This window comes from Vollenhovia emeryi, unplaced genomic scaffold (genome assembly GCF_000949405.1).
Source record: "Vollenhovia emeryi isolate VEMERY1.0 unplaced genomic scaffold, V.emery_V1.0 DF939127.1, whole genome shotgun sequence".
Lineage (NCBI taxonomy): Eukaryota > Metazoa > Arthropoda > Insecta > Hymenoptera > Formicidae > Vollenhovia > Vollenhovia emeryi.
The window spans coordinates 2,029,585-2,048,758 of NW_011967239.1; the positions used below are offsets into that span (position 1 = coordinate 2,029,585).

A 19,174-nucleotide genomic window follows, 5' to 3' on the forward strand; every position below is an offset into this window, starting at 1 on the left:
TCGTGAATCACGTCGTGAATCACGACATAAGTTGATTGCGAGGTAAACTCACAACGAAAGCGCCTCTGCGTTTGCACGCGTTAAGAATTCAAACGTTGCGTGGAGAACAGAGACTACAATGATAGAGTTGGCGAGGAAAGTTGCTTGTCGAAGGGATGACTGTTTTCGAAGGAAAGTATTCTTATCCATTCGTCGGTCTTTATAACAACTAGGAAAACGATCATGTTTATTATCTTTATGTCTTCCTACGTTGTAACTTGTGATTGCAGTATAGTGTCGATCAGGAAGCAGAAAATAAATTGCTTTTAGTTGTCCTATGTTGAATATTTCGATTTGTATATATTAACTAATATCAATTAATAAGTTTTTAATCTTGCGACAAAAGTAACATATGTGTCATTTATTCTTAGTAAAAGCACGTGTTAACGAAGCCATTAAATAGCATGAATTGTTTAATAAAATATAATTAAATATGTATATATTTAAATGACATTTTGCATTACATTTGTATTGCATTGAGACTTTAAATTCGACTCAAGTATTTGATGTAATTGATTCGCATAATATGATATAATGAGTGTATCAAATATAGCTTACGTTATAATTCAACTATTAGATTTTAAATATTCATTCGACTACATTTCGGAACATATTAAAATATGCTCCAGCTGTTTTCATGACCTAAAACATGTTCAATTGTTTTCTACCCTGATGTGTTTTCAATAAATTATAATTAGGGATTGCAAATAGCAAGCATACGCTCAGTGAAATTACTGTATGTGAAAAATATGATACTTATTTTATAAGAAAAAGATTCTAAAAATTGATTACTGCTTATAAATATAAGACTTAGATTTTTATTTTATGCATTGCTATTATAATTAACTCGATAAAAACATGGCTTTTAAGAGGTACTTTATGAAAAGTTTCAATATACTTTGAAAGTCTTTGGAAGATGCAATTAACTTAAAATTAATAGACTCACATCACCAAATGTCTTGAGTGAGAGGTCGACGAACTTCCCAGCGGAGATCTTGGTGGGCGCGTTAGACATAATTATCAGCAATACAACGTTGCGCATGTTTCTGTCCGGAAGACGATACCATTCGAGTTCACAGGATGCAATGGCTACCTTTTCCGCCTATCGTTGAATTTATTTAACGTGGCCATCAAATTTCTTTCTATTAAACTTTCATTTGCTATTTCAGGGATATATTGCAACATATTCCCTGTTTCTTTCACGTTATATTCATAAAGGTATTTTTGAAATTTATTTTAGCACTCAATAGCGACACTTATGAGATTTCCGTAAAATTGAACAACTTTAGTTGCAAATAATTGGAAAATAAATTGCTTTATAATCGTGGAACGTTGTTATTGCTAGTTTCATTATTACTTCTAAAATAGAATACGTTAATATTCGTGAAACATACCTGGCTAGTAAGCTGTTCACCGGTATAGCAAAATAGAAACATGTGGATTGTTATATTTGCAATGCTTATTAAATAAGTGCATACGGTAGTTATATTCCTATTTTGCCAGTCCTATAAATATGAATGATTTTGATAATTATAATTATTACTGATTAGTTGTAAAGTCTGAAATGCCTACTTGTTAACGAACTGTGCATCATATGAAATTTCAATTCAAATAAAAATTCTAAATCATACACATATAATTATCAAATATTTCTTCTCCTCTGTTTTTTGTCTTAATATGTCAAAATATTAAATTTATTCAATCTATTAAAATTAGTTAAACTTACGTACCACTAACATAAAATATACTAAAAGGCAGATCGTTATCGAGTTCACCAGGATTTCCATCAAATATATTTCCTGCAAGGTATGTTGCACCAATCGTAAAAAACTGAAATGTAATTGCAATGATCACAATTGACGTTACTTGGGTTAATAAATAAAAAGACAAATGACAATAATGGACGAATAGAAAGTTAATAATTTTTATCGAGCAGCACTGTTAACAAGGACCGCTACTGGCAAATACATGTTGGTTGGTATGAATGCTAAAATTATGAGCGCAAATAACGTTTGCAAGTTGCAGACTTACTTGCGCACTCTTATTTGATGTTCGACTATCTCAGCTAGCTTCTTATTAACTTCGCGCTCCTCTCGCCACTGTTTCTGCACGAGAGCTCTCATCAAGCCGATGAGAATTTTCAGTTGGCCGCAAGCGTGCACCACGAAAATCGCCGTGAGGCCGCATGCACCTGTCACGACCGAAACTGTAACGAATCCTGTTAGACACTGGATTATAAAAAGCGTCTCGTAAACGGGGCTGACTTGCACGTCGAGGGAAAAGAAGTAACCCGGACAGGCGAAATGTCTCAGCGTGACATTCTGATCGGTGATGGTCTTCCCCTGGGACAACGGCAGGATTGTGCGGAAAGTAATGGCGCCGCTGTACATGAAGACTCCGCAGATCGTAACCAGACGCTTTCCCAACCTCGCGGATTTCAGCATAATATTCCGTGCATCCGCGCTGAGAATGTTCTTCCAATCCTCTTCAACGTGCTTCAAGCATTGCCTAAGCTGATCATAGCGAAATATGAAGATGCCGTATTGACTTGCGGACATAAAGTCGTAAAGGAGAAGAGGAACCATTTGCAGTCGTATACGCGTCGTTTTCTCCATCAACCAGTAAAGAATACCGGGTATAAGGTCACAAGAGAGAAGAGTGTAGGATATACAAATTAACAAGAGATGGTGAATCTTCGGGTACACAGATTTCTCTTTACTGATGGAGGGCCAGGTACCGAGCGCGAGTAAAATGTTGCGAGTTGGTTGGGTGATGTACAAAATATCGCTCTTATGATCCTTGTTTCGCGGCATCTCTAACGTGCACTTAATGCGAAACCTGAATGCGAACTGAATCGCCACCGGTCGTCGAAGGGCAAGGCTGACCGCGAAGTCAACTCATCGTTCGCGCATATGCTTGCGCATTTTAAGAATTTAAACGTCGCATGAGAAGAGAGAAAAAAAGTAGAAAAGTTTGTAAATGGAGCCCGTTCACCGGGGGCGAGATTGCTTTCCATGAAACGTATTCTTATCCGCTTACGTGCATTGACTTTTACAGCGACTAGGAAAATCATTATATTTAACTTTCTTTCTGAATTCTAACTTACGATCACACAGTGTTAACCGTAAAACTAGTTTCGATGATATTCTACAAGAGCTCGTCTGTTCGCTTAACTACTGCAGATCTACATGTCAATCGACGCAGCAAATTCGTTTTTATATAAGGCCAGTTACTTAAATAATTAAATTATCGAGTTATATATTTTGCAAAGTATCTTATTTCTCGTTTCAGAAGACACACTATTAGATATTTCATAAATAAATATATTATAATATTTATGAGAAACTTCGTTATTCTGCATATTTTCCGTGAGACTCACATTATCATCTAATCATACTTACTGCACGTTCTAATATTTCAATGATGAACAAGTTGTATTTCGATAATCATTATCGGTGCTTAATCGGCAACTGTGCGAAGTATGTTGAAATATACAACTGCTGATTTCATCACCTAAAATAATATACATTATTATTAAAGGATTCTGTCTCTTAACATCGGACAGTAATATTGTATACATTGTGAAATCAACCCTGTTTCAGGCGTCGCAATGTTTTAAATAAAAATATATATTTCGCTCACGTCACCAAATGTCTTCAAGGAGAGGACAATAAATTTTCCTGCCGTAATCTTGGACGGAATATGCGATACAATTATTATCAATACCATATCACGAGTTCTCTTCGCTGGAAGACGATACCATTCTAGCTTACTTGTTCTCCAAGCTACTTCGTCTGCCTATCGTAATAAATGTGTGCGGAATTGCGTTCACATAAGTAAGATTTCATTTCTACACATTTAGAAACGTGATGGGAACGAGCGTCGACGTAATTAAAGTCTAATGTGATACAATTAAATCAACATATACGATAAGCTTACAGTAGCTGTTATGTATTCGCCGATGTAGCAGAGAAGGAAAATATTAACCGTATCGGAAGCTAGGGCAACGAGAAAGGTACACACATTCGCGGTATTTCCATCTTGCCACTCCTGCGTGTTCAACATGCACTCTTCATTTAGATTCCCGCGATAAATTATCGATAAGTGTATCTTGTACGTATGCGCATTGCGGTAATATAATAGTCTGGAAACTTTTATTTACGGCGTGTGTGACGCGACTTGAATGATCTGCCTACCATCAAGATACAGTATCCCACGAAACACATCATTATGGTATTCCCTAATATTTCAAACAAACTACTCTTTTGCAGCGTGTCTTCCACCAGACACAGAAAACTGAAAGTAACAGTACATTGCTAAGGCAGAACAAGACAAAGCGCAAAATTAAGGTAAAAAAATCAAAAAGCGAACGCCTTACTTTCGTATCCTTATCTGACGTTCGACCACCGCCGCCAATTTCTCATCCGCATTTTTCTCCCGCTCGTCGACCAGCTCTTCCATTAATATCATCAAAATCTTCATCTGCGCACACGCGTGCATGACGAGCAGCGCAGCGAGTCCGTACGTCACGATCGTGACGGAATACATGATGAATCCGCCGAAGAACTGTAGCAAGAACACGATCTCGTAAGCAGGACTGCGCTGTTCATCGAACAGAACGAAATAACCCGCGTAGGCCAGCGGCCTGATCGTAATGTTATCGTGGGTAACAGCTTTTCCCCGGGATAACGGCACGATCGTGTGATAAGATAGACCGGCAGAGTACAGGAAGGCACAACAAATAGTGAACATGCTCCTGCCAGTCTTCGCCTTCTCTATCATGATGTCCCTCGCGTTCAATACCGCGATGAACTTCCAGTCATTTTTTATGTGCCTTAAGCAACTCCTGATCTCGTTCTCGTAGACAATCAAAGCACCATACTTGGCAAGTGCGGTGAACGAGTAGATCGTAGGAGCGATCATCCTCAATTTGGCACGCGGTTCTTCCTCGGTAATGAATATGCAGTACAACATACTGGGGATGCCCTCGAAGCACACGAGAGTGCAGCAAATGACTATCAGAAGGATTTTACAGATCGTTTCAACGACAGATAAGTTTCTGTCGAGCAGAGGCCAAATGCCAAGTATTCGTAGAAGAAAGTGGCTTTGCTTGGTGACGTACTTCACATCTTGCTCGTAATTTTTATTTGGATGCTTCTCTAAAAGGAGGTTCATTGTGAAACGATAGAAGGGAGTTTAACGACACGGTCTCTCCGAGAGATAAAAAGGTGAAAAGATATTGATAATATTTTACGGTGTTTCCTGTGCTCGTAAGCCACAAGTCCGATCGCAACTGATCGTTACGTAAGGTTGAGATCGACCATCTCACGCATGCGAAAACCGCTATGCGCACGTGCACCTTTTGAACATTAATATTTCACGTCGTGATGGGCTTGACAATGGTAAGAAGAAACTTTGAAATGATCGCTATAAGGCTGCAGTCTTCCTGTTTGGAACTTGAACTTGAATGCGAGGGTTGACTTTCTAAAAGATAAGAAGTTACACGGATGAGAATAAGATTCGGAATATCGCATACCGCGATCGTATTGCTCATGCATTGCTGGAAATTTTATTTTTTATGTATATAGCTGAAAATCAATGTAGACTATAACGAAATATTTTTTTTCCCCATATTCTGGCGTTTGTCAATGATAATGGTGCAAATTAATAACGTTAACATATTAAATTGTCTACTGCTTCGGCATTGAACGCGCGTAGTATTTGCACACGATATGATATTATTAAAAACTGTGCATATCTCACGTTCTGATTCCGACAGATATCCAGTTGGTTGTAATTCGAAGCATGTCAAAATATGCGCCGGATGTTTTAAAGATCTGAAATATGTCTTATGTATAATATTTCATATCATTAACAAATACTAAATGTTGCTATTTGTCGTAACATATTTTTAATTAAATAACAAAGTTATACAATTTTATGCATTGGAATAAAGTAATGAAAAGTGCAAACTATTTTTCAGGATTTAGACGATAATGTTTGTGTTTTAGAGTCAGAGATATCTAACAAACGTGTACTTACGTTTTTAATGAATCTTGTAACTTTTATCTGGACATTTTTATCGTTTTACATGCACATTTATTAAATGAATAAAATATAAATTAGCAAGTCAGGAATTATACAACAAGACCGGAATATAACTACAAACATTTGCAAATGCATTTAATGTAATTTTATTTGGAATGGAGATACTTGAAGAAGAAAAATACTTTTTTTACCACTATTTCTATTCTATAATTACAGATTTTTATGATTATTGTTTCATCTACGTCTTATGATTATTCTAAAATTTTAGCCCATCGATCGCAGAAGATTTAAATATGTCACGGCCATCTTAATGACCTAAAATAAATCCATAGCCATATATTAGTTACTCTTCCTTTCCACAGGGATTTCTGTATCATAGCCGTATTAATAGATAAACTTAGAAGAATACCTATGCCACTTACATTGCTGAACGTTCTGACGGATAAATCAATGAAATTTCCCGCTTTAAGTTTTAATGGAGTTTCAGAAATTGCTATAAGTAAAATTAATCCTCGTGCTTTTTTATACGGAAGATGATGCCATTCCAATGTGCATGCGGTTAACGCTACTTTCTCTCCCTAATTTTAATTAATTAATTAATTAATTATAAGGGTCAGTTGTGCGAGCGAATAACGTTCCACTAATGTCCCGCTTCGTTATTTGTTAAATATTTTATGGATGTCTCCCCGACGGTGAATAATGGCCTGACAACATACCTGCTCGATGACTTGCTCGCCCATGTAACAATAGATAAATAAGTCGAAACAGAGCATTACTTGTATAACGCCATATGAGAATAGTCGTACAGCACTATGAGCGTCCCACGCCTGTAAATTGAACAATCTTATTAACGTTTGTTATGAAATACAACATTACAATGCAGAGTATCTCTTGCTACGTCACGCTTATCTAAACTTATGTTTTCCCTTAATACTCATTACGTTAATACCAGTAGCATATAATATCCTGCGAAGCATATCATCACGGTAGATCCCAGAACTTCTACTAAACTTGGATACTGAGTGGCAGTCTGCACCATTTGTAAGAAACTAAAATGTGTGGCAAGGAAACTATGAAAATTATTTTTTAACAAAAATTGTTAGTTGCTAATCCCACATTTCTTCGATAATTGATAACACGTTACCCATTTTATGTAGAACCTATCGCGTATTACGCTCTGATATAGTTTCTAGTGAAGTTAGAATTATATTAAAGAGTGGTCTTTATTGTTATGCGCAAGGAAAAACTCACTTTCTTATTTTGATTTGATGATTCACGACAGTGGCCAACTTCTTGTCCAAGTTCTCCGGACGGGTCTCGTTCACGAAATCATTCATTAACGTCACGAGTATGTTCGACTGCGCGCAAAAGTGCATCGCGCAAATGGTGACAAAACCGAAGGCTGCCAACGTAATTGTGTATTTTGTAAATCCCGCAAAGAATTGTAGCCCATACACGATTTCGTAAATGGGACTGCGCTGCACGTCAAGTATAACGAGATGGGCCACGCAGGGCAATGGTCTGATTGTGACATTTTGAGGAGTAACGATCTTTCCCATTGACAACGGTAGGATCATTCGGAAAGCCACGCCGGTCATGTACACGAATATAGCGCACATCACAATTAGACGTTTGCCAATTTTGACCTTGTTGATCATCGAGGTGCGATCCTTCGGATCGACGACGTTTCGCCAGTCTTCATCCATCATCAGTAGACAGCTGCGCACTTGGCTCCTGTACAGCAGCACGCTGCTGTATTTCAATACTGTTACTGTTGATAATATTATGCAGCTCGCGACTTTCAGTCTCGTACGAATGTCTGATAGTATCATGGCCATGTAGAGCACAGACGGGATAATCTCGCACAAGAGAAGAACGGAACACGCGAAGACAACTGCAACTGTCTCAATCAGATCCAGAAAAAAGGATTTCGAGCGTGCCAATGGCCATAAGCCTATTACGCGAAGGAAGAGGCGATTCATCGCGAAAGCGTACTGTATGTCGCGCTCGTAATATTTGTTGGCGAACATCTTGAGTGGCGAATTAATTCTACATCTTAAAAGAAGGATTGAAAGTGGAGTCTTTCGACTTTACAGCATAGCACTGTATAGCATGGAAACCCTTGTTTAATGCACGATACCGAGGCGAAATGTGTCTCTTCGTCACTGATGTCAATAGCGATCCTTCGCCGGGTACAAACATAATTTATAATTCTTGTGCGCCTGCGTGTCAAGGGGGACTGAAACGCCACGTCAAGCAGATGGTTCATGTATGTATACAGAAACTTTCGAAGAGAGTGCGTGCAAATCTATTTATGATTTTCCTTCGCAGAAAGTTCCTTCGTAGAAAAGAACGTTTTCCTACTAGAAGCCAGGAAAGGGTTAACGTTTCGTAAAGAAAACTTTATTACAATAGCACAGTATGAATAACCGGAGTTTTTGACTTGGCAGCGAGATTCGTAGAAAAGTAACTGAACTTGTCATGCGACTATATCCCAGATAATGTTATTTGTTGATTATATCACTATGATTATTTCCTTGGATAAAATTATACGTTGCATTTAGATAATAAGAGTTACAGTGCTCCATATAAAATAATTTCGATCACAGTTTGAATGTTTTATAGATTTTAATAGCTTGTAAAAAAGGTGGATTTCCAAGTGTGATAATGAGCAAGAAATTTCAGAGCAAAATACAATATTGCTTATTGTACAGCTCATTTACATCACAATAATACTGAAGTGTTGCATAAAATTTTAGTACAAGAAAAGTACAATCAATCATATAAGAATCGTTAATCATAATACATTTTCAATTAAATTTAAAAATTATGCAATTTTAATATGTTGGAATAAATAAGCATAAAGTACATAAAAAGTACAAACTATTTAAGTTATCAAGACGAAAGTCATCGTCTAAAGACACAGAAAGAGAGAGAGCGAGGGGGGGGGGGGGGATCCAATCAACATTAATTTACTTACGTGTTTGAATCCTGTGATATATTTTCTGTGGATATTTTTATCATTTTGCATCCACATTCTATAGCTGAATAAATAATAAATTAGTATAAAAATCAAGAATTATATAACGAGATTTGAATATGATTACAAACATTTGTAAATGTATTTAATATTCTCATTTGGAATGGTGGTATTTGAAAAGAAAAGTATATATATATATTTTTTTATATTACTACTTCTATTCTTATAACTACATATTTTTCTAGTATTATTTTATCAATGTTTACGATTAATTCTTAAAATTTAGCCAACTGATCGTAGAAGATTTAAATATGTCACGGCCATCTTAATGACCTAAAATAAATGCATACTTGTATATTAATTGCGCTTCCTTTCTGCAGGTATTTCTTTATTATCTTGTTATTAGATCAGCTTGAAAGAATATCCATGTCACTCACATTGCCGAATGTTTTGACAGAAAGATCAATGAAATTTCCTGCTTTAAGTTTTAACGGAGTTTCAGAAATGATTATAAGTAAAATAAATGCTCGTGCTTTTGCATCCGGAAGTTGATGCCATTCCAAAGAACATGCCGTTAATGCTACTTTCTCCCCCTAATTTTATTCACAAGCGTCAGTACGAGCGAAAAATATAACCGCTAATGTTCTGCTTCATTATTTGATAAATATTTTACGATTACTGGCCACCGACAGTAAATAACGTTTCAACAACATACCTGCCCGATGATTTTCTCGCCCATGTAACAATAGATAAATAAATTGAAACAGAACGTCACTAGTGCAATGATATATGAGAATAGTCGTACAATACTATGATTTTCCCATTCCTGTAAATTGAACAATTTTATTAATTTATTTATATAATGCGTCACAATAGAGATGTTATTATGTTACGTTAATCTAAACTAAAATATTTTACTTAAAACTCGGTACGTGTATAAATTATAATTATGATAAATATTTCTGCGCACCATGAGAGTGTAATATCCCGCGAGACATATCATGAAGGCAGATGCTAGGACTTCTATTAAACTTGGATACTGAGTGACACTCTGCATCAAGTGTAAGAAACTAAAACGCATGGCAAAGATCTAAATTGAAAACTGTTTTTCATACGAACGAAAATTACTAGTTGCTAATCCCATATTTCTTCGACAACTGATGACACGTTACCCATTTTGTGTAGAACTTATCGCGTATTAAGCTTTGACATAGTCTCTAGTGAAGTTAGAATTATATTAAGGAATGGACTTAATCGTCGAGCTCAAGAAGACACTTACTTTCTTATTTTGATTTGATGTTCCACAACAGTAGCCAACTTCTTGTTCAAGTTTTCCGGTTGTCTTTCATTCACAAAGTCATTCATTAACGTCACTAGTATGTCCGACTGCGCGCAAAAGTGCATCGCGCAAATGGTGACAAAACCGAAGGTTGCCAATTTAATGGTGTACTTTATAACTCCCCCGAGAAATTGCGTGAAATATACAATTTCATAAACGGGACTACGCTGCACGTCAAATATAACGAGATGGGCCACGGACGGCAACGGTCTGATAGTAACATTTTGAGCAGTAACGATCTTTCCCATTGACAACGGGACGATCATTCGGATAGCCACACTGGTCAGATACACGAATACGGCGCACATAACAATCAAACGCTTGCTAGTTCTAACTTTGTCGATCATTAAGATGCGATCCTTCGGACTGACAACGTTTCGCCAGTCTTCATCGATCAGCATTAGGCAGTGTCGCACTTGACTCTGGTAAAACAGTATGTAGCCATATTTCATCATTTCTACTATCGCAAGTAATGAGGTACCCATGACTCTCAGCCTCACCTGAAAGTCCGACATTATCATAAATATGTACAGCATAGACGGGATTATGTCGCCCAAGAGAAAAACCAAACACGCGAAGACCAGCGTGATTGTCTCGATCGTATCCAGAAGAAAGGAATTCGTACGCGGTAATGGCCATATGCCTATCATGCGAAAAAAGAAGCGATTTATCGCGAAAGCGTTCTCTATATCGCGCTCGTAATATTTGTTGGCAAACATTTCGAGTGGCAGATTAATTTCACATCTTGGAAGGTGGACTCAAAGTGGAGTCTTTCAACTTTACAATGTGATACAGCACGGAAACACTTCTGCAATATACGATATCGAAGCGAAATGTATCTCTTCACTACTGATCGTAATAGCGATTCTTCGCCGGGTACAAACATAATTCATAATTTACGTGCGCCTGCGTGTCAAGGGGATCGAGAAGCCACGTCAAGCATATGGTTAATGTATGTATACAGAGAGCTTTCGAAGAGATTGCGTGCAGATCTATTTATGATTTTTCTACGTAGAAGGTAACAAAAAGTTTTCCCACTGCAAGATAGGGTTAACCTTTCGTAAAGAGAAGTTGCAACAGTAGTATAAGTAAAACGGTGGTTTTGACTTGGCAGAATATCCGTTGAAAAGTAACTGTACTTGTCATGCGAGTATATCTCAAATAATATTATTTGTTGATTATATCGTTTCCTTAATTAAAATGTGCAGTGCATTTAACTACTAAGAGTTACAATGCTCCATGTAAAATAATTGTGTGATTACGTGACACGCTAATGCTTCGAAAACTTTTAATATAGCGTGTAAGATGTATTTCAAAGTGCCATAATGATTTTTAGACGAAATGCTAATTATTGCACAGCTCATTTATATCATGTAATATTCAAGTGTTACTTGATATTTTGGTACAAGAACATTTATGCAATTTATGATATTAGAAAGATATATAAGAATATATTTAAACCAAGATCTCTTTTGTATGCTTATCGTGTCTAATTTTTGTATATTTATGTATTTTCACGCTTATTACAATGTTATTATCGACAGCTTAGTTAGTTACGAAGAACGAACGTTGATATTTCGATCTACTTACGAGATACAGTCGCATGCAGAAATCAATGGGTTCTTAAAGCCGCATTGGTTTCGCACACTATATGTAATTGACAAATGTAAAACTATATTTACGACTATCTTTTAAATTTCTACTGAGTGCTCTTCGATATCTCGTAAATAAATGTAGATGCAATTTATATAAAAAAATAATTTCTACAACTTAATTATCAAACTGCATTTTATGAAATGTATAATCTTGCCGTATTGAGAAGCAAAAATTTCTTACACTTCTATATAGAGGAAATATATTTAGATCGAGAATATATATATTTAAGTATATATACGTATATCATACCATGCTTCTGTATTTGACACATCCATATCACGAGCATACACGATACCATTACGATGCGTTTATAGTCGTAGTTCCGGCAAGAAGGTAGAGATGTAGAGTAGAAACTGTTATATCAATCGGTTACATTTAACAGCATGTTGAAATATGTCACAGCTGTCTTCACGATCTGAAAATAAGTACATTACACAGTTATTTTCTTGTTATTTCATTATCGTTTCTTTGTGAAATAGTATGGTAGGTTGATATTTTGAAAATATTATGAAATAACCACATCTTTATAATAATAACTGGGTAATATTTAATTGTAATCCAATAAGTAGAAGCTCCATAAATTTAAAAAACAAAAAACGGACGATCAGACTATGCTTCAATTTTCACGTCTGGCTCGCATTGGCCCCACCGTCCCTTTTTGCTTTTTTACTTGCAGTGGCACAATTGTTGCATTCTTGAAAAAGTGAGCGGATCCTTTTATGTTCTTACATCACCGTAAGTTTTGAATGATAGATCCATGATCTTGCCAGCGGTGATCTTGGTGGGTATGTTTGACATGATTATTACCAGCACGATCCCACGCGCCTCCTTGTTCGGAAGACGATACCACTCGAGCACGCATGATGTTCTAGCTACTTTTTCTGCCTATCATTAATAGTAATGTTGTCAAGTATGTGTAGTAAAATTTTTGCCAATTTGGACATCGTTTTAAAAATACTATACAAACGTTTCCAACTTCTTCTCAAGTATTATCAACATGTACAAAGTAACAAATATGATGCATTATTATAAACTACCGTATCGCATCACATTATCATCGTGCGTAATCTTTACTAGGAATTGAACAAATATACCTGAACGGTAAGTTGTTCGCCAGTGTAACAAAACATGAACATATTTATCATCATGGATGTAAATGATGTAAAATAGGAGCACATGGCTATCGAATTGCTATTTTCCCATTCCTATAAATGTTACATTATTGTAGAAAATTTTTTTTTCCTTTCGGTTCATTACTAAAATTCTAGGATATATAAAATTACCATTATTATAAAATATCCTAGAAGGCAGACTATCAACGTGCACCCCATTAATTCTATTAGGCACGCTTGTTGCAGAGTGCTTTCTACCAAATGCAAAAAACTGAAATATCGACGGCACTGAATTAACATGTTCGAATTAGAAAGTAGAATTAACTTCACTCTGCATGTATATGATGTAAACTACCGATTAGCGAATAAATCTTACGTTGATGTACGCAGTTTTAATAAAAGTCCTAAATATTTACCTTCGAATTCTTATTTGATGTTCGACCACTTTTGCTAATTTTCGGTCCACTTCCTGTTTTCCTTGCCACTGCTCCTCGACGAGATTTCTCATGAGATTCACCAGGATCTTTAACTGGCCACAGGCATGCATCACGAAAACAGCTGCTAGGCCACATAAACCTGTTGTTATAGAATAAGTGACTACCCCGGATAAAAGTTGCATTGCGAAGACGATCTCGTAAGCGGGGCTGACTTGTATATCGAAGAGAAAAAAATAAGCTGGACAAGGCAGAGGTTTGATCGTGATGTTTTGCGCAGTGACGATTTTTCCCTTGGCGAACGGCAAGATGGATCGAAAGGAGAGCCCGCTGCCGTACATGAAGACCGCGCAAAGTGTGACCAGTCGTCTACCAATCTTTGCAGATTCAATCATCATGTCTCGCGCGTCTGCGTTGGAAACGATTCTCCAATCGTCTTCGATGTGTTTCAAGCAGCGCCTAATACTCTTCTCGCGGAATATCAGATTGGTGTATTTACTACTGGCCATAAAGCAGTAGAGCAGCATAGGGAACGTTTGAACTCTGACCCGTGTTCTTTTCTCAATCACCCAGAAAAGGCCGCCCGGAATCAGGACAAAATAAAGAAGAACGTAAGAGACCAAGACCGAAAGGTACTTCCAGACCCTTTCCCCGGCAGACCTTCTTCTGTTATATAACGGCCATGCCCCGAGTAAGCTCAGAACGTTTCGCGTCAAGTGTGTGATATAAATCATGTCATCTTTGTACTGTTCGTTGCGCAACATTCTTTCGTCGATCTTGTATGAAATCTGTACGGAAGCTGGATCGCGACTGATCGCTGCGGGTAAGAACTGTCAATAGAGTAAATTCGTTGTCCGCTTGCGCTTGCGCGCCTTAAAGATTCAAATGTTGCGTGAAGAAGAGGGTTCGAAAGCACAAGAGTTTCCAAGTCAAACTGTTCGCCGAGGGTCAGGATTACTTTCCGCGAACGGCTCTATTTGTCGACGTGTACATTTTTTTCAAGCAGCTAAGAATAGCCTGTTGGCTTCAACTTTTCTTCCTGTATTAGTACTCACGATTGCATCCGCTGGACGTTGACCGCTAGGAATAGTTTCGATTACAGTACGGAATACTTCTATTTGTTTCAAGAGCACTATATATGTATATAACAACAATTATTACGGTTCTGGTATGATGATTTCATCGTGTTTCTGACGTAACGCTTCTGAGAACGTTGGTTAATTGAAAATAAACGTACGTATATTCGTATATACGGGGTTGTAACATGTTCTACGACAACTGCTTGTGACAGGAAAGTAAACTTATTAAACTTGTAATTGCGCGAAAAGTTGAAAATAAAAGTGGTACGTCATTTCCATGAAATGTGTTCTGTCATTAAACAAATTTTCTGATTCTTCGGAAGTAAAATAATGTCTGTTACAACTTGCAACTGAAGAATCACATCAGGAGGACGGATAAAGAATACATCGAAACTTTCGAAGGAGTCACTGCAAACGTACTTGTGATTTTCTTATTGTTTTCGATCAAAGTGTTTACGGCGCTACGTCATTTCTCGGAACCAAAATTCCAACAATTTCCGCGAATGATAAACCTCAATAATCCGCGAAATTTTAAACGCAGTGATAATACACTGACTTAGAGAGTGCGTGCTAATGGAGACTTTAATGCGACGTAAGATGGATTTCTAAGTACAGTAATAATGTCGGAGTAAACTAGAATATTGCTTACATTTATTTCTATCGTGGATCATTTTTATTCATTTCTAGCTGCTTGATATTTTAACAAAAGAAATTATGCAATTATATAAATATATATTCCAATCAAAGATTATTTGCATTGTCTCGAATAAGAGTGACTATAGGCATGAAAATCTCCGTTTCTCTCTTTTTCTTCCTCCCTCGTTCCTTCTCCTTTTTCGCATCTTATCGTTGTCAACTCGATGTATTATATCTATTGTGTCTGATTTTTATATTTTTCGTATACTTGTATCACGTACATGTGGTACTGATTCTATACATAGCTGAGTTATAAAGAACGAATGTTAACTGATAGTTGATTGACTGTAATTTGAGTCACATCATGCGATACTTCGATCCGTTTGCGAAATATAAGCGCGCTCCAGAAATTAATGATCCAGAAGAAATGATAATCTTTTTAAGCAGCGTTGGTTTCGTATATGTGTGATCGATGAAATTGAAATTATATTTTTAGTAATTTCTTAATTAGTACCAGATACTCATTATCATCTCGTAGCAAAATGTAGATGTAGTTTATTTAAAAAGACAAAATAAAAATTACATGACTTAATTAGTTATCAAACTGTATTTTATGAAATGTGTAGTTTTACTGTACTGAGAAACAAAAATCTCTTACGCACACTGATATAGAGGAAATATATTTAAGTCGAGAATATATTCAATTATATATGCACATCATACCATGTTTCTGAATTTGACACACCTATATCACGAGCATACACGATACGATGTTTCCATTACGATGCATTTGTAGTCATAGTCCCGACGAAAAGGTAGAGATATCGAGCAGAAACATTCAACCAGCTACATTTAGAAGCATATTAAAATATGTCAGAGCTGTCTTTACGACCTGAAAAACGAGCGCGATATCCCGCAGTTAGTTACACGTTATTTTGTCGTTGTTTCCTAAAACTAGCGCGGGATAAATTGATTAATAGCGAATTCGGCAGCTTGCACCAGTGCGCACTGAGTGCACACTAAAGCTTGTTTACAGTCAATTTTTAAATTAAAGATATTATCGAATTCACTATAAGAAAGGTGTATCCATTATAATGACATATATTACTATGATAGTAACAATTAATAAGATATTTAACCCTAGTGTTACAATGCCGATTCCTAAAGAAATTAATGAATGTCTTTAAATATGCTCTCACATCGCCGTATGTCTTGAAAGATAGATCCATGATCTTCCCGGCGGTGATCTTGGTAGGCATGTTTGACATTATTATTACCAGCACGATCCCACGCGCTTTCTTGTCCGGAAGACGGTACCACTCGAGCTCGCAAGATGTACTGGCTACTCTCTCTGCCTATGATTAATATTATCCAGGATGTGCAGTTGAATTTTTGCAGATTTAAGCATTATTTAAAAAATATTATAGAAACATTTTCCAACATTTTCCAATTATCTTTTCAAATATTATCATACAGTATTAAAGTAACAAAATATGATTACAAATTTCACGTCCCATATAATCTTTATTGGGAAATGAGCAAGCATACCTGAACGGTAAGTTGTTCGCCAGTGTAACAAAACATGAACATATTTATCATCAGGGATGTAAGTGTTATAACGTAAGAGCACATAGCTATCGAATTGCTATTCTCCCATTCCTATAAACATGAAATTATCGATATATATAGTAGCAAACGTTTACTTTTGGCTTTGCTACTAAAACTTTCGGATGTATGAAATTACGAACCATTATTATAAAATACCCTAGAAGGCAAACAATCATCGTACACCCCATCAATTCTATTAGACACGCTTGTTGTAGAGTATTTTCTACCAATTGTAAAAAACTGAAATGTCGACGGCACCGAATCACCATATTAAGGAAATGAAAAATTGAAATTAACTACAGTCTGCACATATATATAATATTGACTATGAATTAACGAATAATTAATTATTACGGATGCAGAATTACTTTATGTATGTGATTGTAACGAAAACTAAAAGATTGAAACTCTTACCTTCGAATTCTTATTTGATGCTCGACCATTTTTGCCAGTTTCCTGTCAATTTCCTGTTTTTCCTGCCAGTGGTCCTCGACGAGATTTCTCATTAAATCTACCAAGATCTTCAGCTGGCCACAGGCATGCATCACGAAGACGGCCGCGAGGCCACATAAAGCTATCGTTATCGAATAAGTAACTATCCCGGATAAAAACTGCATGGCGAAGACCATCTCGTAAGCGGGGCTGGCTTGTACATCGAAGGAAAAGAAGTAAGCTGGACAAGGCAAAGGTTTGATCGTGACGTTTTGCGCAGTGACGATTTTTCCTTTGGCGAACGGCAGGATGGATCGAAAGGAGAGCCCGCTGCCGTACATGAAAACCGCGCAAAGTGTTACGAGTCGTCTACCGATCTTGGCAGATTCGATCATCGTGTTCCGCGCCTCCGCGCTGTTAATGATCCTCCAGTCCTCCTCGATATGTTTCAAGCAGCGTGTGATATTTTTCTCACGGAACACCAGGTTGCTGTATTTACCACTGGCCATGAAGCCGTAGAATATCAGGGGGATCGTTTGGACTCTGATGCGTGTTCTCTTTTCAATCAACCAGAAGAGGCCACCGGGAATCAGGACGCAGTAAAGAAGGGTATAAGAGATTGAGATCAAGAAGTACTTCCAGATTCTTTCCCCGGTAGAGCTTCTTCTGTTATACGATGGCCAGACCCCGAGTAGGCTCAGAACGTTTCGCGTCAAGTGTGTGATATAAATCATGTCATCTTTGTAATGTTCGTTGCGCAGCATTCTTTCGTCGATCTTGTATGAAATCTCTACGCAAACCGGATGGCGACTGATCGCTGCAAATAAGAACTATCAATAAAGTAAATTCGTCGTTCACTTGCGCTTGCGCGCCTTAAAGATTAAAGTGTTATGAAGAAGAGGGTTCGAAAGCACAAGAGTTTCCAAGTCAAACTGTTCGCCGAGGGTCAGGATTACTTTCTTCTACGAATAGCGCTTCTATTCGTCAACGTGTACATTTTTTTTTCAAATGACTAAGAATAGACTAAGACAAAGCCCGTTGGCTTCAACTTTCCTTCCTGTATTAAAACTCACGATTGCCTCCGCTGGACGTTGACCGGTAACGATATTTTCGATTACGTGGTGCAGAATACGTCTTTCGTTTAGAAATCACTATATATAACGTCGTGTTCTTTCTGATATGATGGTTTGTCGGATATTCCAGTATATCAGTGAATTAAATAAAGCTAAAATCACCTTTATCTCCCTGCGGTGTTTTATATGTTCCATGGTAGCTGCTTGTGGCAGGAAAGTAAACTTTCAGTTGCGTGAGAGACAGAAGATGAAAACTGCAAATCGTTTCCATGGAAGGTGTTTCGATATGCCGACATTGATCAAGTTTTCCGATTCTCTAGAAGATAATCACGTTTGATTCTGCTGTCTCCAACTTGTGTTCCTGAAAATTACAATATTGAAAGGTTAGTACAAGTTTTTATGTTTGTACATACACGTCAATACGTATTTCAACTTTCGTCTAGACTGCATTTTTTCTCACAACACGTTCTAGTAAAGAAATTATTGTTTGGGAATAATATGCCTTTGTCATTTTTATTTCAACATTAATATTCTCTTGAAGATTAACATTTATGCGTCTACGGATGACTATTCGAACTTGTAGCTAACTCCAGAGCAAAGAAATTTTTAATTCGTTATGGCTATTTTAACGACCCAAAGTATAAGGAATCTTCAAACAATTATATTTTATTCCAACATATTTTGTTACTTACGTTATCGAATGTCCTGAACAAAAAATCTATTTGAAGAGCTTTCCCT

The 19,174-nt window shown here is 36.9% G+C and overlaps 6 protein-coding genes across 8 annotated transcripts; all 6 read right to left on the reverse strand.

The window, feature by feature from the left end:
* Nucleotides 1-880: 880 nt before the first annotated feature.
* Nucleotides 881-2,852, reverse strand: LOC105568921 (odorant receptor 13a-like). Its single transcript, XM_012024997.1, has 4 exons — nucleotides 2,071-2,852; nucleotides 1,770-1,869; nucleotides 1,434-1,544; nucleotides 881-1,141 (listed from the first exon to the last, which is right to left on the reverse strand). The coding sequence occupies exons 1-4, from the start codon at nucleotides 2,850-2,852 to the stop codon at nucleotides 962-964; spliced, it is 1,173 nt and encodes a 390-aa protein (XP_011880387.1). The 3' UTR covers nucleotides 881-961.
* A 409-nt stretch (nucleotides 2,853-3,261) lies between these two features.
* On the reverse strand, nucleotides 3,262-5,289 carry LOC105568835 (odorant receptor 13a-like). The gene is made up of 5 exons (XM_012024816.1): nucleotides 4,418-5,289; nucleotides 4,236-4,335; nucleotides 3,979-4,089; nucleotides 3,682-3,837; nucleotides 3,262-3,552 (listed from the first exon to the last, which is right to left on the reverse strand). Exons 1-5 carry the CDS (start codon nucleotides 5,212-5,214, stop codon nucleotides 3,499-3,501), a joined length of 1,218 nt encoding a protein of 405 aa, XP_011880206.1. The 5' UTR covers nucleotides 5,215-5,289; the 3' UTR covers nucleotides 3,262-3,498.
* Nucleotides 5,290-6,231: 942 nt separating this feature from the next.
* Nucleotides 6,232-8,284, reverse strand: LOC105568836 (odorant receptor 85f-like). 2 transcript variants are annotated; one of them, XM_012024817.1, is made up of 5 exons: nucleotides 7,339-8,284; nucleotides 7,037-7,157; nucleotides 6,804-6,914; nucleotides 6,510-6,665; nucleotides 6,232-6,402 (listed from the first exon to the last, which is right to left on the reverse strand). In XM_012024817.1, exons 1-5 carry the CDS (start codon nucleotides 8,115-8,117, stop codon nucleotides 6,352-6,354), a joined length of 1,218 nt encoding a protein of 405 aa, XP_011880207.1. In that variant the 5' UTR covers nucleotides 8,118-8,284; the 3' UTR covers nucleotides 6,232-6,351. The 2 variants fall into 2 exon arrangements, with proteins under 2 accessions (XP_011880207.1, XP_011880208.1); XM_012024818.1 differs by having other exon boundaries at nucleotides 7,037-7,136; nucleotides 7,339-8,273.
* Nucleotides 8,285-8,669: 385 nt separating this feature from the next.
* Nucleotides 8,670-11,250, reverse strand: LOC105568837 (odorant receptor 85f-like). 2 transcript variants are annotated; one of them, XM_012024819.1, is made up of 5 exons: nucleotides 10,347-11,250; nucleotides 10,038-10,137; nucleotides 9,783-9,893; nucleotides 9,505-9,660; nucleotides 9,288-9,400 (listed from the first exon to the last, which is right to left on the reverse strand). In XM_012024819.1, the coding sequence occupies exons 1-5, from the start codon at nucleotides 11,123-11,125 to the stop codon at nucleotides 9,350-9,352; spliced, it is 1,197 nt and encodes a 398-aa protein (XP_011880209.1). In that variant the 5' UTR covers nucleotides 11,126-11,250; the 3' UTR covers nucleotides 9,288-9,349. The 2 variants fall into 2 exon arrangements, with proteins under 2 accessions (XP_011880210.1, XP_011880209.1); XM_012024820.1 differs by lacking the exons at nucleotides 9,288-9,400; nucleotides 9,505-9,660 and adding an exon at nucleotides 8,670-9,131.
* A 582-nt stretch (nucleotides 11,251-11,832) lies between these two features.
* Nucleotides 11,833-14,391, reverse strand: LOC105568840 (odorant receptor 13a-like). The gene is made up of 5 exons (XM_012024822.1): nucleotides 13,591-14,391; nucleotides 13,346-13,445; nucleotides 13,157-13,267; nucleotides 12,792-12,947; nucleotides 11,833-12,477 (listed from the first exon to the last, which is right to left on the reverse strand). The coding sequence occupies exons 1-5, from the start codon at nucleotides 14,370-14,372 to the stop codon at nucleotides 12,424-12,426; spliced, it is 1,203 nt and encodes a 400-aa protein (XP_011880212.1). The 5' UTR covers nucleotides 14,373-14,391; the 3' UTR covers nucleotides 11,833-12,423.
* A 1,164-nt stretch (nucleotides 14,392-15,555) lies between these two features.
* On the reverse strand, nucleotides 15,556-18,317 carry LOC105568839 (odorant receptor 13a-like). Its single transcript, XM_012024821.1, has 5 exons — nucleotides 17,346-18,317; nucleotides 17,072-17,171; nucleotides 16,872-16,982; nucleotides 16,523-16,678; nucleotides 15,556-16,215 (listed from the first exon to the last, which is right to left on the reverse strand). Exons 1-5 carry the CDS (start codon nucleotides 18,125-18,127, stop codon nucleotides 16,162-16,164), a joined length of 1,203 nt encoding a protein of 400 aa, XP_011880211.1. The 5' UTR covers nucleotides 18,128-18,317; the 3' UTR covers nucleotides 15,556-16,161.
* Nucleotides 18,318-19,174: the final 857 nt, after the last annotated feature.